This window comes from Seriola aureovittata, chromosome 3 (assembly GCF_021018895.1).
Source record: "Seriola aureovittata isolate HTS-2021-v1 ecotype China chromosome 3, ASM2101889v1, whole genome shotgun sequence".
NCBI classification, from domain to species: Eukaryota; Metazoa; Chordata; class Actinopteri; order Carangiformes; family Carangidae; genus Seriola; species Seriola aureovittata.
In genome coordinates, this window is record NC_079366.1 from 20,957,526 (window position 1) to 20,972,254 (window position 14,729).

General features: G+C 42.2%; 1 protein-coding gene across 1 annotated transcript in view; it reads left to right on the top strand.

Annotated features, from left to right (window-relative positions):
• cntln (centlein, centrosomal protein) overlaps nt 1–14,729 on the top strand; it is an 81,149-nt gene that overhangs the window by 32,677 nt on the left and 33,743 nt on the right. Inside the window, exons 13-16 of the mRNA XM_056372886.1 lie at nt 1,715–1,831; nt 8,895–8,995; nt 11,670–11,767; nt 12,677–13,206. Of these exons, the coding sequence (XP_056228861.1) occupies nt 1,715–1,831; nt 8,895–8,995; nt 11,670–11,767; nt 12,677–13,206 (846 nt within the window). The remainder of the gene's footprint in view (nt 1–1,714; nt 1,832–8,894; nt 8,996–11,669; nt 11,768–12,676; nt 13,207–14,729) is intronic.

The following is a 14,729-nucleotide window of genomic DNA, read 5'->3' on the forward strand; positions in this document are numbered from 1 at the left end:
ATATTTTTCCCAAAATGGCATGAAGGAGTGGGGGAAAAAAGCCAACTTCTTATTTATATTAGAGAAGGGAAAAAGTTTTTTAATCAGACTGGGGATGATGGGGGTGAGCAAATAAAATTAAAGGTTATTAAAGCATCCGTACTCTGATCAAAGTTGCGCCCATAAACAGATTCCCCCTGAATCAGAGCAATTAGCCGCAGCGGCGTGGAAAAGTTCTTTCTATTTCCTCCTGCTTAATAATGGAAACTTGGATACCACAGGGAAGGAAGCACTGAGGCCTGAAGAAGATAGCTCTCTCATGGCTCCGTGTTCAACAGCTTTTAGGCCCACTGTAAACAAATTAAAATGTATAAAGCTTTACCGTAATAAAGCTTCATACACCTTTCATAAGAAACACAGTTGATACACTACATAGCTAAAAATCACACAGAGAGAATTAAAACAGAGCTGTGGGTAAATTATCATGTACTTTCACAGCTCCAGGCAGAGTTAAGGAAGTGCAGACTGGATTCACTGTGTGCTTGCAGTAGAATAAGTAAAAGTGTATCAATCTCTGTGACTATACAGTGAGATTATCCGTTAAGTAGCTTTGCACTCTGGGAAACTAACCCAAGCCCACAGATTGCACACACATACATACACTGCAAAGAAGTTCAAGGGCTCCAAATTGCTCACAGGGGCATTAGCAGTATTAAATGAAAACATTTGCCGTTTCTCAGTAGCCTCCAACTCCCAGGCACCAGGGTTTAACTAGTATTAGCGTAGCGTGGCGGCGTCTACATAGCCAATAATGACCACGGTAAAAGGAGCCCTCCGCAATAGCAGTGACCCTCACAATCCATTTCCACACCTCTACCTCATTGATTGAGTGGAAATGAGAAACTGTGTGTGTGTGTGTGTGTGTGTGTGTGTGTGTGTGTGTGTGTGTGTGTGTGTGTGTGTGTGTGTGTGTGTGTGTGTGTGTGTGTGTGTGTGTGTGTGTGTGTGTGTGTGTGTGTCTGTCTGTCTGTCTGTCTGTCTGTCTGTCTGTCTGTCTGTGTGACAAAAATGGTATTCTCTTCTCATCTGCTACTTTTGCAATCTGTGGATTTCTCACTAAAAGCCGTTTTAGTTTGCAAATGAAAGGCTAATTGGAATTGAATGTGTTGGGCTAAGACTGATTGATGAGTTGGGCAGTGTGCAGGGATGCAGTTGGGGGCCGTACGGACGTTGCGCATGTGTGAGTTGAAGGGAAAGTTCAATGGAGGGGGCAGCTAGTGAGCACAAAGTGTCATTAAGTATTCATAAGTGAGAAGTAGACATTTGAATGACCTCGTTTGCGAGTGTGTTTTTGCCATTATTTACATTTGCATGGCACACAGGGAATGCTTCACTGCCCTGCCACACGGACAGTGCCCTGGGCTTTAACAAACATGCATACGTGTGTACATGATTTGCCACTGAAATGTCAAAGTCAAGGCTGCTCATTTGAATACTGCTAAAGATGGCTGAATAACAAAAACAGAGTGAGACTAAGGGACCTTGTTACCCCATGTGGACTGGCCACAGGGAACAAGGTAATGTACAATATCAACCAGTTTCCCTTGTTAGTATGTTTGCTCTCCATGTATATGTATGTGTGCTCTGTTTATATGTGGGGCTTTGCTTGCCTCTATATTTGCACTTTTGTCTTCTTATGTATTGTGTGTGTGTGTGTGTGCGTGTGTGTGTCCAGGCCAGGTGAAAGGATTCATCGTGCAGAGCCGTGGCAGCTAAGACAAGAGAACAGTGATGCGGTGTGGAATGAGCTGGCCTACTTGAAAAACCTCACCAGGAAACTCTCCACTGAAAAGTAAGTCACCTCTTGTCAAAATGTCCACGTACACACATAGACATTTGAATGAGCACACACACATCTGTTTTACTTTCTCTCTCTTACACGTTTACACGTATACTCACACACTCCCACTGTCCCTTCTTGTTTGTGGGTGTTAAAATTTGAGTGTGCCCTTCCCAACTTCACAGCATCCACCTAGCCCTCCACATCATTACCAGCCAGCAGGGGCCAAAGAAAGATCATTAGACTCTGTGCTCATTTGTAAAATTGGCTGCCCAAAAATTCACACATAAAAGTGCAGGAAGTAAAATCACATTATCAGAATCCCTGGCCGTGTCTTTGTGAAATAATTGCATTTTTAATGGAACGTTTATGCCAAACTGTAGTCTTGTTGCTGATGTTATTAAGTGTCAATAAGATACTTTACATACTTATAGTCTGTAAGCTGTGGTGGTGTTAGTAGCTCAAATGTTGACCCAGAGCTTTGTGACTGCAGGAGATGCTTTTCATTTATTTCTTTGCCATATTGCTTAGTTTTTCCACTTTCTTTCTGTCCTCCTGTCTGCATCTTTTAGTTTGTCTCTGGGTGTAGTATAGCCATTGTCTTGTTTGATCTAGAGAAGCCCCTGTAACCGTACCACTAACACTGACCTACTATGATGCTACACAAAGCTTGGCCTAAAGCCACAGTCTTCCTCTCCCCTATCTCCCCTAGCCTTCACCTCTCCTCACCTCTTCCCTCCTCTATCCTATGCCTCTGTGCCGTCCTCTTCCCCTCTTCCTGCTTGTCTTCCCAGTTGCCTCCCTCCGGCCCTGTGTGATGCTGCAGTAGGCTGAGGCCAGAATTCTGGTACTTGCCCCCCACCCCCTCCACTGCTTTCCCCTCTGCTCACCCCCCTGCCCTGTCCTCCTAATCCCAGCTGAGCTCATTATGATATAGCCCGGCTGCCTCTCTCCAAGCCTGAGCTGTCCGAGCTAATTACAGGCTAGCAGCCCCTGTGCCGCCGATACTGCCTGTTAAGGGATGTCCATCCGCCTGCCTGCCTGCCCGGCCACGGCTAGAGCTGAGCAGAGCGAAGCACTGGATGGTCTGGGGGCGGGGCGTGGGGGGGCTAGCATACTATAGTGAACATGCAGGGTCCTTGGAACTGACCTGTGAGGGAAACCACGAGGGATAGAGAGCGGCTGGCCTCTTTCCTAGCTGTGTAACTGGCCTGTCCTCCGGGGTTAGTGTTGATCCCCTTCATGTGCCCCTGACCAGCTCCACCTCATCTCCTCCATTTGCGCCCCCAGGACCCCTCCTTACCGGGGTGGCTGGTGCAAAGTTGGCTGGGATCTTTAAACTTGTGCTTTAGAAAAACTCTCCGTTCCAGGGCACACACACACACACGCACATACACACACACGCCCCGCTCAGTGTGTTTAACTAAGCGAAAACATACTGTGCATATCTATTCCACTCCTTACTTTCCTCCATACCTGTTGTTAAAATGCGCAGGAATGAGGAGACAGGGTTGTTGGGACTATGGATGAAGCCAGCGTAACCAAACAGCTTTAATTCCCTGCAATGCAAATTTCTGTTGAGAGGCAACAGAGAGGGCAAATGTGGGTACATGATAGTGCAACAACAACAAGAGTTCCTGTAAGCATAACTGCCAGGAAACTCATGGGGCAAGCAGTTACAGCTTGTTGTTCCGTTGACCGTATTATAATGATTGTGCTTGTGAAGGTTATGCTAGATAAGTGTTAGCAATGATCACTAATGGCTAATTAACTCCTGGCAGCTTAAGAATTTAGGGCCAAATAAAGACCCCTTATAAAGCTTTAAATGCTTAGTGGCGGGCTTTAGAGGAGAGACTGTTTAAACTCCATTTGTCTATCATTTTCTCTTCCTCATTGTCATGATATTGTGCAGATGCTCCCTATCACCTCCTCCAAAAACAGCACTTGTAAAACAGTGTCTTGAGGCCCAAATGACCATTTCCCAGAATGAATATTGCTGGGATAACTCCTGCTCAGTGGGTCCCCATAGTGTTAAGAGAAGGTTATCAAGCCCAGGCCCCCTGTAATCTCTGCACTTGAATAAGGTGTTGAGGAAGAAGGTGAAACAGGTCCGTTTCTCTGCTCTTTCAGCTGATTTACTGGCTCCCTGTGGCTCAAATTAATGACCTGAGGATGCAATAAACAGCAAATGGTTTATTCTTTGGCAACTTTTACTTGAAAATTATAGCACGCACCTACAACATGAACTACTAGTTAGGAGGACAAACAATTTTTATGTGCTTTAGTACTCGGTAGTTCCATTCTGTGAGCTTGCGTGACCTTGTACTTCACTACTGAGCTGACATGTCTACTTCATATTAAGAGCACTTGATGCCTAACCTAATTTAGCGGGGCAGAAAAAGATAGCATCCTGAGACAGTTTCACATACTCTGAAGTTACAATAGACCACAGTGGTCAGTTCTGTGCTCTCAGGTTCATTGCTTGCCAGATTAATATTAATTTAGATTTAGATTTTAGATTAATTTTATTAATCCCACAACTGGGAAATTCATTTAATACTAGTTTTGGAGTTATTAGTAAAACCAAAACTATTGAAGAGATTCACTTACCATTTTTTTTGCAATCTAATGTGAAAAACCTGTTAAAAAAAAAAAAAAAAAACCTTACTGGAAAAGTTTAAATCACACACACTTCTCTTTATGTTCTGTCACTTTAAAAGCCTCTTCTGAGCCTCAGTGGAAACGTCAACAGGAATTTATCCATGGCAAACTTTAACCACTTCGGAATTTAACATTGGTTTGATGCTAGCCAAGCCAATTTGATTGACTTTCATTATTTATTCATCAAACATTTTAATTACAAAAAACACCTCTCCTTTCTTTAATAATGCACTGACATGGTCCGACATAAAGACCCCTCTATGCTCTCAACATTTAACCAGTGTAGAAAATCTCTCAGATGTATACCAAAGTGTTTTTTAAGGAAAAAGAAAAAGACAAATAAAACTAGTTGACACTTTGGATTATTTTTGATTGAGATTTCCTGGCAAGAAACCGTGGGCAGGGTGGGCTAGAAAATTCGCTGTGGGATCATTTTATCTGCCTCATTATGCATCTGTCTGCGGCACTGCATGTCCATGCTTGTTAATTGTTGTTAAAGGTCTGTTGGTAAAAAGAGGCAGGGATTATTTAGGCCCCATAAACAGAATAAACACATGCAGTGCATCCTCAGACTTAAGATGCTATACTCAGACGACATCAAAGCATAAATTAGCTAGCGATTACTGGGGAAAAAGCCTTTGAGATCATTTGCTCTGCAGCAGCCGTGAAACCTCCTCTGTAGAGAGTGACCATTATGGACGTGAACCTCCCCAATAAGCGACGTTGACTCTAATTAAGTTTAATAAAGTTTACCCTGATGTTCCTCATATTCCTCTATTTCTTTTCGTTTCATCTTGATTTGCTAAAAGGTATTAGAAGTAATGAGAATCTTTTGCCCCCTGGACGAGGGCTTAGTTGGAGGAGGGACACATTTGCTCGAACACACACACAAACAGAATGTATTATGCATGTTTTTAAATCAGACAAGTTAGGTTTTTCCTTCATTAATTATTTGGTAAATTAATTATTGTTTAAAAAAAATGCTTTACACTTAGTAATTATGATGCAAACTTCAGTGCGCCATCAAGTCTTAGTTGGTCTCATAACAAGATAAAATTAGAGCACAAAGAATTTGATTAGTTATGTCAAAGAACCAAACCTCACAAATACAATTCACATACAGAAAAGAAAGTACATTTCCAATTCCATCCCATATTCATATAGTCATTGACTGCGGAACTGGTATTTAGTTGTGCAAATGTCTTTCCCTTCCTGTTTAATAAATACAACATTATAATATTGTTTTGTTTTATATTAGGTTACCTAGCGGCATCAACAAGCCTCTTAAACAGGGAATATTGTGGACATCCTAGGTTATTTCCACCAGTGATTACTGCATGAATTCCCATTTACCTCTCATATTAGTGGCCTGTGGCTGGAGAACCTAAGTCTTAAAGACTCACTGTTGCTGCTGCTGCTGCATCGCCCACAGCTACAATACAGCACCGAGCCATGTAAACTCCACCAGTCACCATTTCTGCTGACAGCAGTGGCTTATACACCCAAACTCCCTCCATGAATGAACAGCCCTCTAGCCTGACTTTAACCATGAGGGAATCCCCCCCACACCCCCCAAAAACAAGATTCTTTCCCCAGCGATAATAATGCCAGAGGTGTTTTCACTTTCTCACCCTATTCCCCGCTCTTCCTGTGTATTTTTATGTGCCGAGCAAGAAACCAAAAGGAGGCTGACATGTGAAAGCACAATAGCTGTAGATGATGTTGTGTTGTACACCCCTGTGGATGGAGGCTGGCAGTTTGTGCTCTAAGCTGTGTTAGGTTCAGCACAGGTAGGGATGAGATCAAATGACATGGAGTGGATAGCTCAAGGCTGAAGTTCTAGCGCTGCAAATGTTTTTAAAAATGGGGCCAAAAACGCGACGTGAGACACAGACTTACATCGCAGACCACATCATTACCAAACATAACATGTGTCTGTTGCCTTTACTTTGATTTCTGCCAAGAAACTTCTTTTGCTTTTATGCCTGCTGACTGTTATTCTACCTTAGGTGAAGCGGCAAGTTGAGAAGGAATTGAAAATTGTCCAGCTAGCTTCATTTGATTTGTCATCCAGATTTAAAAAAAAAAAAAAAAAGAAAGAAAAAAAAAAGACATGAAATACTCTATAGGAGATACAGCTGTAGAAAACCTTTTCTCCACTGAGATAGCTAGGATATGACAGGAAAATATGGTTTCATTTCACATAAATTGTAGGTTACTGGAGGTAAATCGATACAGGGAAAAGGTCTGGAATTTGTTCAGGTGGAGGTGGCGATAATGTGATGCAGATCTAAAACATAGCTCCTTGAGGTTGGGATTCATCTCGGCGCTACCACAGCCTTACAGTGTTGCCTAAACATCCTTTCGAATTCTCAAAGCTGCTCTTTCCCCATCATCAGGACCCCAATGGGCTGAAAATAGTAAGCATCTGTTTATCAAATGATGTACTCACACAAGGAAGCAACGGGTAAGGAGTGAGACTGTAAGGGAAGATATGAGCATACACTATCCAAGGAAACAATTTTGTGCAGTCGAGAATGAAATCATATTTTCAAAATTTCTTTTAATGTGTTGCCTGAGGAAAAGAGGAAAGGCTGCACAGACTGTAGAAAGAGGTGTTTGTATTTAACGGTTAATTTAAATGGGAATTTTAAGTCATTGACCAAATTAACCAAAAGCACAGATAGAGTAATTCCAAATGCCAGCTGTTGTTTTGACACAAAACAAAACTCCTGGCACTGTAACATTGTGACTCACATAATGTAACTTTACAAAATGAACACAAAAGTAACAAAATGGCGTGGCAGGCAGCACTAACAGAGGTCTAAAATACAATCTGGCCAGCAAGCAGGACACATTTGTTAAATGTATTAATTTTTTTAGTTTTACCAAATTAGCTTTGGTGAAAGTTGAAGATAAGTCACCAAATTTGTATTATTGTACAAATAATACTTGTAACATCCCTACATGTAGCATTATTAATCCTCTCTATGGCAGATAGAAGTGCACACTGACACACTGAGTGTTACTGAATAAGGATGCAATAGTCTTCCATCTCTAGGATGTTATGATGTGAAACTGGAGGCCCCTGGCCAATGAACTCCATCTGCAATCCAATCCCTTCCTCATCCAAGAAGGTATGCTTATCCTTCAACAAAATTGAATGTTTTGCATATGAACTTTGGTTTAGCGTCAATACTATCAGCATCCAAAAAGGCATAAAAGAGAAACATGAGATGGAACGCATACTGCATATTTCAGCTCATTTGTCCCATTAACATCCTCGACACATAAGGCAGTGCCGGTGCCTCATCGACTTGAGTTCATTTATGGAGGAAAATCTATAGAGGAGCGACACATATCCATCTGCTTCCTCAACCCCCCTCAGGGAGAGTCATTTGTGTACTTATTTAAGCTGCGGTCAGCCATTAGGCCAGGCCTCTACCGGACTGTGTGGGCTAAAAAGCTAATTACTTCTCTTCCCTGTGCTGTGGCGATAACTTTTCCCAAGTCATTCTCTTGGCATATGTATGGAAAAATCTCTTGGTTGATCTAGCAAAATTAGACTGGTTGAAACAGGTGTCTAGTTTAAGTTAATTGCCATTATGCTCATCATAATTCACCATAACCACAAATGCCCTTTTAAACCTCATATGCTTCAGAGTGTATCACACATGCTGTACTCACCACATGCCTTAAGAAGTCAGTCAGAATGAAGACCTACTGTTGTAATGAGGTTAACTGAGGGAAGAAAGCCACTACAGTAGCAGCAGCTTGTTTCTAGCGTTTCTCTCTGACTCTGTGGAGCAGAGGGGAGGGAAATTAGGTGTGTGTTTCAGGTGTGGTTGTCTCAGTGGGCTTGTGTGTATCCTCAGTAGACTTCAGTTGGGGTCCTAATAATAACTTGAAAGTGCAAAGTCTCGAGCATGGCTCCACATAATTAGCCTTTAGCAGAAATCAAGCTAATTGCACAGAGGTAATTGGGCACTCTTTCCAGTCTGTTTGTCTGTTATGATACACACACACACACACACACACACACACAGATGCACAATGTACTTTCCTACCTTGGCGTTTCATGTTGCTTGTCACTTTGATTTCCAGATGAATTAAAAACCATTTTAATTAGGTGATTTTTTCACCATGTCGTCTTTTCTTTTGGGAAGGGAAGCCAGTGCACAAGAACCAAGTTAAAATGTGTTGGAAAAAAAAAAAAAAAAAAGGTTTTTACAATAATGGGTTCCACAGTGGAATTCAGAGTGATATTTGTGGAGACTTAAAAAGATACTCATTATACAATGCTTGTCTTGGTGCTGATTTCATATTTCTTTTTGTTGTTCCATTCATATTTGAAGAAGAATAGATTTGACGTAAGAGTTGTGTGAAGTAAAGTTCATAATATGTGTGATTGCAGAGCCAGCTTGGAAGAGCAGCTGGACATGCTGCGAGTCCAGGCTGCTATGGACCGGGCCACGGTGAAGGAGCTTCACCTGTGTCTTGCTAATGAACACAAAGGTGAGCACTTTCATTAAAACCAAATGAACATGATTCTTTAAAATCCCTTTTTCTCATCGTCTTTCTGTTTCTTTTTGCTTTTTTCCTTTCTGTTGCAGTGGAAATATTTTGCCTAAATTCAATTTTACACAATTATTCTCATGTTAATTTTTTTTTTTTAATTCTACCCAAGGATTTTGCCACAGGCTTAAAGAACAAAGTTTAAAAAAAAAAACAAAAAAAAAACTGGAAATATCACTTGTAATGGTGGAAAAGTATGCAAGCTTAACATGACAGCACCTTTAGCTATCCTTTTACCTCTTGGCCATGTGTATTAGTGAGCAGAATTAATAAGACAACTCCCTGTGGAATTAATAGGACAACTCAATTAAGACTTGATCAACTCCTTGCAAATTGATTGGGAGATCAAGACGTGTTCATCTTGTCTGCACATATCATTCCCAATGTTAAAAAGCACTTTGCTTTTAATCCAATCTGCATCCTTTTGTCAGACACTGACCACTGCTGCCGGTGGCCTTAATTAACCAGTTCAATAACAAATCTGTCCTAGATCACTTTAATTTTCTTCACAACCAATGATGGTGTCTGTTGGAGACACAAGCGTGTGATTTAAAGGATGGCACTAATTAAAATAGTGGATCCTCTCTTATTGACAGTCTAGTCAGGAACACTAGGAAATAAGCTCCTTCGAAACGACATACTTACATCTTACTTTACATCTTATCAGACAAGTAATCACTAAATCTAAATGTTACACAGCAGCCTGAGTATCTGCTTTACATGTCATTTTCCACTTTCTATCAGGTAAAAATTCACTTTGCCTAGAGTTACAGAAATGAAAGCCTGCTGGTTTTAACATTTAACATTAAACATGTGACAATAATCCCAATGGAAACAATGACACAATGTGTGAGAAATACCACGTTTTTTGTTATATTACATAAAACCTTTTTTCCATTCTGGTGAAGTTCTTTTTCTCACTGTGCATTATTTTGTTAATATCGCTGTTTCTTACCAGTGTTTGACAATCATTTTTTAAAGGTAAAAACAAAGACTTTGATACAAAATTTGTTTACTCAGTCATGGATGCACTTCCTATTTTAATTCTACTTTAGGTTCATATAGTTGTCAAAGTAGATAAATAAATTGTATATTGTGATGATTTGGTCAGAGAAAATCTAAACTTTGTAAATGAATAAATGCAGTCATTTTTAGCAACATTTAGAATATTTACATCTGGACTGAAACCAATATGTTTGGCGTCAATAGGAAGTAAACTCATCAGTATTAAGAAAGAAATTTGTGAATGGCCACATCATTTACTCCTGAAGAACCTCTGTGACCCGATCAAAGGGATGGAGGGTTGAATTGCTCACACCGGGATCACACTAACGAAAGGCAGCAGATGAAAGGAACAGGGCCTTTGTGCTGCAGCCCATGAGGAGACATGGGAGGGACGTTAATGTATGCCGCAGTGCCAGGACCTCCTCCAACAGTGGGTGACTAGGGAGCCACCACGTCTTCTTATCAAGGTAGTGCTGAGGTGCCAACTCCCAAGCCACCGGCACTGGAGCTGGATAATTGTCTCCCAACCTGGTTATGTACCCAGCGAGCACGGCAGCCCTCCTGTCCTATTTGGTGCTCTGTTTGATTGAATGTGACATGCTGGAAAGACAAAAGAGCAGGCTAATTCAAAGTAACAAACTTCCCTGGGCAAAGCGTCAAATGCAAAGCAAGGGAGCAGCGGCTCCTCACAACATAACCCTTCTCTCTTTTTACTCTCCTTCTATGGCCTCTTTTTCCAACTCACTCTCCAAAAGATCAACTGACCTGAAAAGTCAAGGTCCTGAATATTTAATGTTTCCAGCCTCATTGTACAAATTATTTTGGTCGTCCTGTCATGAATGTTTAACTGAAAGGAATGAAAGGCAAAAAGTTTTATATTATTTTGTGTTGCCCTTTGCATCTAGGTGCGCAGGGAAGATATTCCTCCTTCTGCAGGTATAGACTGTATGTCAGACAGTGACACTGAGGCCTGTTGGATTGTGTATGCACGCATGAATATGTGTGCATCAAATCCCCAAACACTTTTCTTCCTGCATGCATTCCGTTGTTATCATAAATCTTAAATCATATGTTTGCCAAGGCCACTATTGAAGTTCTCAGAATAAAGCAGCATGTTAGTCTGTAGAGATTAGTTGTCCATTGGGGAAACATAGTGGACTACAAAGCAGTGCAGCCTGGGGCTGTGGGTTCACTAGGGATTCAAACACTTCTCTTCGTTTGTTTAAGATCTCTAGAGAGAGGTTGCACATTGCATGTCCCAGTGTGTGTGCTTTTGAACACTGTTTTCCTGTTTCCTCGTGGACTACTAAATAAAATACCTTTCTGTTAATTGGGAGGAAAAAGGCTATTGGATATGATTTTAGAAACAGGAGGCTGGTTTTTGCAGTGAAAATTTCAAGTTCCCATGAAAACAGCAATTGTGAGACTGTGTTCGGTTCCTTCTGATTTGATTGACAAAGGAAGAAAAAAGAAACTGGACCTTAGGAAGGAAATTAGACTTTAGTAATGCTAATTGATTTAATGTACCCTCTTTATTATCATTCTATTGATTGAACCGCCTGAGTTTGACACATCATGTCACAATAACGAGCTTTGTTCCCCTCTGCAGAATTGCTTCACAAAGTGGTGGAGGAGCACCAGGTCAAAAGCAGCACTCCAAAAAAGCCTTCTGTTTCTTCAGAGCAAATGGAACAGTCATTTAAAAAGGTACAGCACTATGCCATCACTAAGTGTTCTTTGTCATTGCCAATAAAAGAAACCAGCACAATGCCTCTCAAGAGAATTTGGTTTTGCTCTATCAAGAATGATTTGAAAGTGTTCTCACTGTTGGCGGAATTGGTCATGCACACTTTTCTAAGTCAAGTGTCAGCCAGGATGTAGTTTGTTTTTTTCTTACAGTTATAAACAATTCCAGGAATAACCACAAATAATAAATGTAGTGGTGGAGTAGAGTAAACTGTCTGTAAGTTATTCTAGAATTCAAATTTTTGTGTTGTAGTTGTTAGTCGGTTGCTCGTGTTTGTGCACGCATACTTTTAAAACCCCTGCTTGCATGAGTTTATATGCCCCCCCACCCTTCTACCTTCATGACAGTGAATCATCAAGAGTAGCGATAGCCATCTAATTTTGTTTGAAAGGTACCAGGCTTCACCAGCGGGCAGAGTGAGAGCCAAATAAAAGGGAAAAATTGCCTGGAGGCACAAACCCAGCAGGCATCCACTGTTCTCTTAAACAGTCTCAACCAAAGATCTAACAAATAGACTAAGTGCTCTTGGTTGCTGTGTAGTTAGGGGTGATCAGGGTAAGGGGGTGCCAGTGAGATGTCCAATCTCTTGCCAGGCTGTGGAAGGGAGTGTTGCTGCCCTCCTTGGTTCAACCAAACACACAGCATAAACTGTATGCACTGGCACACACATACCCATGAGAAAATGACCGTGGAGAGGGAAGCCAGTGTTCACATGCCAGTACACACAGGTCAAATCAAGCACTGGCCTTTCTCATTGTATTGTTTGTACAGAAGTTGTAGTATTTATGGTAAAAGATACAAATATGTGAAGGAAACAAACCTGACTATAGTGTACCACTGATCCTACCCCATATCTTTGATTCTTTCAGATTGAGCAGCTGGAGTGGAGGATGATATCCCTGGAGGAGGAGAGAGAGAGACTGAGTGAAGAGAAAGAACAGCTACTTGAAGACAACAAAGACTTGGCCCTCAACTGCCGCAAACTGCAAGCCTCCCTCGATCACCTGCGAACCCAGGAAGCTGTTCGTGAAGAGGCAGCCCAGGCCCTGGCCCAGGCCCAAGGGGAGCGTCATTGCAACAAGATCATGGCTCTAGAAGCCCGGGTGGCTGCTTCTCAGAAAGAGGCTACCAAGCTTCATCATCAGTTGCTGAAGCTGAGACAGGAGGTGGGGATTCTCAAAGCAGCCAGGGACTACTACAGGAACTGTGCAGCAGGACCAGTGCGGGCAGGCGGGATCGGTAGCAAAATTAGCAGCAAGGTCAAATTCAAAACAACAAGACTCAGAGGTGCACTACGCCAGAGCAGCCACCGAACAGTCAGCCCCAATCAAGCCATCAGCTGGCAAGGCCGCAGCCCCAGTCCCACTAAGGACGAGTGGGAGGACATGAGCATAGACAGGTAATGATACACACGCACACACAGAAGCACTTATTCTCACTGCCTCTCGCCTCATTATTTTAGTGGTAGGAGTGGAGAGGGTGGGTTGGCTGAATTGTGGGGGGCCACGCTGCATCAAGGGGACAACGTGCATATGCAAAGCGTAAGCAAATGGGTGATTGAATTTCATCGGCTGTCTAGTTGGTATTCAGAAGCCAAAAGAAGAATGCGAGCAAGAATGATAGAGAGAAGGAGAGAGGAGGGGGAAACTACTGTCAGATCCTTTGAAATATCCTGGGACGCCTTGCTTGGAGCTTATTGACTGAAATTTGCATGCAAAATTAGCCACCTCTCCACACAAAGTTGAACCGATGCCAGAAAAGCCCAGGGATAAGGAGGCCGCCAAAGCCTTGATACCTTCCAGTGATGCCATTTTCATGCACTAGTCACGCTATCCCGAAATTGACAGTTTGGCAGTTTGATTTAATTTACTGGTCCTGTGCATATTCACTAACCCCCCCTTGACAGCGCTAAGGCTCCCCCTGCAAGTACCAAGCACCCCCCCTAGCCACCTTCTCCATCCATACACACACAACCACACAGAAGCTAACTCCACCCTGTGTTTAGTCATGTTGGTTATCTTGTGGCATGTCAATTCACAAATGTGTGTGTGCTACACTTATTTCCTCCAGCCAACCCCGTAACCTGCTCCCAACACACATATACATACACACACACACTTCCTTTACAGCTTACCCACCCTCCTCTCTCCTCTCCTCGCCTTAATTTAGTTAGATAAATTTTGAATGACCCTACTCGGCTCAGTACCAGATGTCTACAAGCTGTTTAACACCCTCTAAATTAAGAACCATCGACAGTAATTATTCCATGTATGTTTTATGCAAAAAAGCCACTGAGCCAACATTTATTGAGTGATGGTCGGAATGATTTGATTTCAAACACTCAGAGCTATCGCTGATATTTATTTTCCTTCACTTTCTCTCCCTGTATGCCTCTCTCTATCTGCTCTCTTTTGCTCTGTCCTACTAACTCGCCATCTCTTCACCAACTAATTCATCTGACTGTAATCCACCCCAGCTCTATCCACATGAGGCCGTTTAACAGGGACTGGGTGCAGCTATGCCCTGCTTTCCTAATGCCTCTCCATGTAGCTAATAAGCAGCAGTCTAATATACGCTTTACCTGAGAGGAGGATCTAAGTGGATTTGTGAAGAAGGGGTCTAAACTGAGATGTTGTCTTATTTAAGGCACCTGTCAACTGATTTGTTACTGTAAAGCCTTCTGCGTCTCTTATCTCGCAGGGGTCTTCTTCAGCAGTATGTCTGGTAGGCGCTCCTGGAAATACAGTATTTCTGCCTAAGGAGCTTTGGCCTTAATAGTGCCAAATAAAGATGTCAGACTCGTTAAGGCTACTGCCAAGTCTTTGTTTTTTTCCCCTTCTTTTTCCCGCTGCCTCTGGCTCGCTCTCTCAACTTTTGAGCTGCTGGAGGCAGCTGACCATTTTGAGCAGATCATCAGTTTTG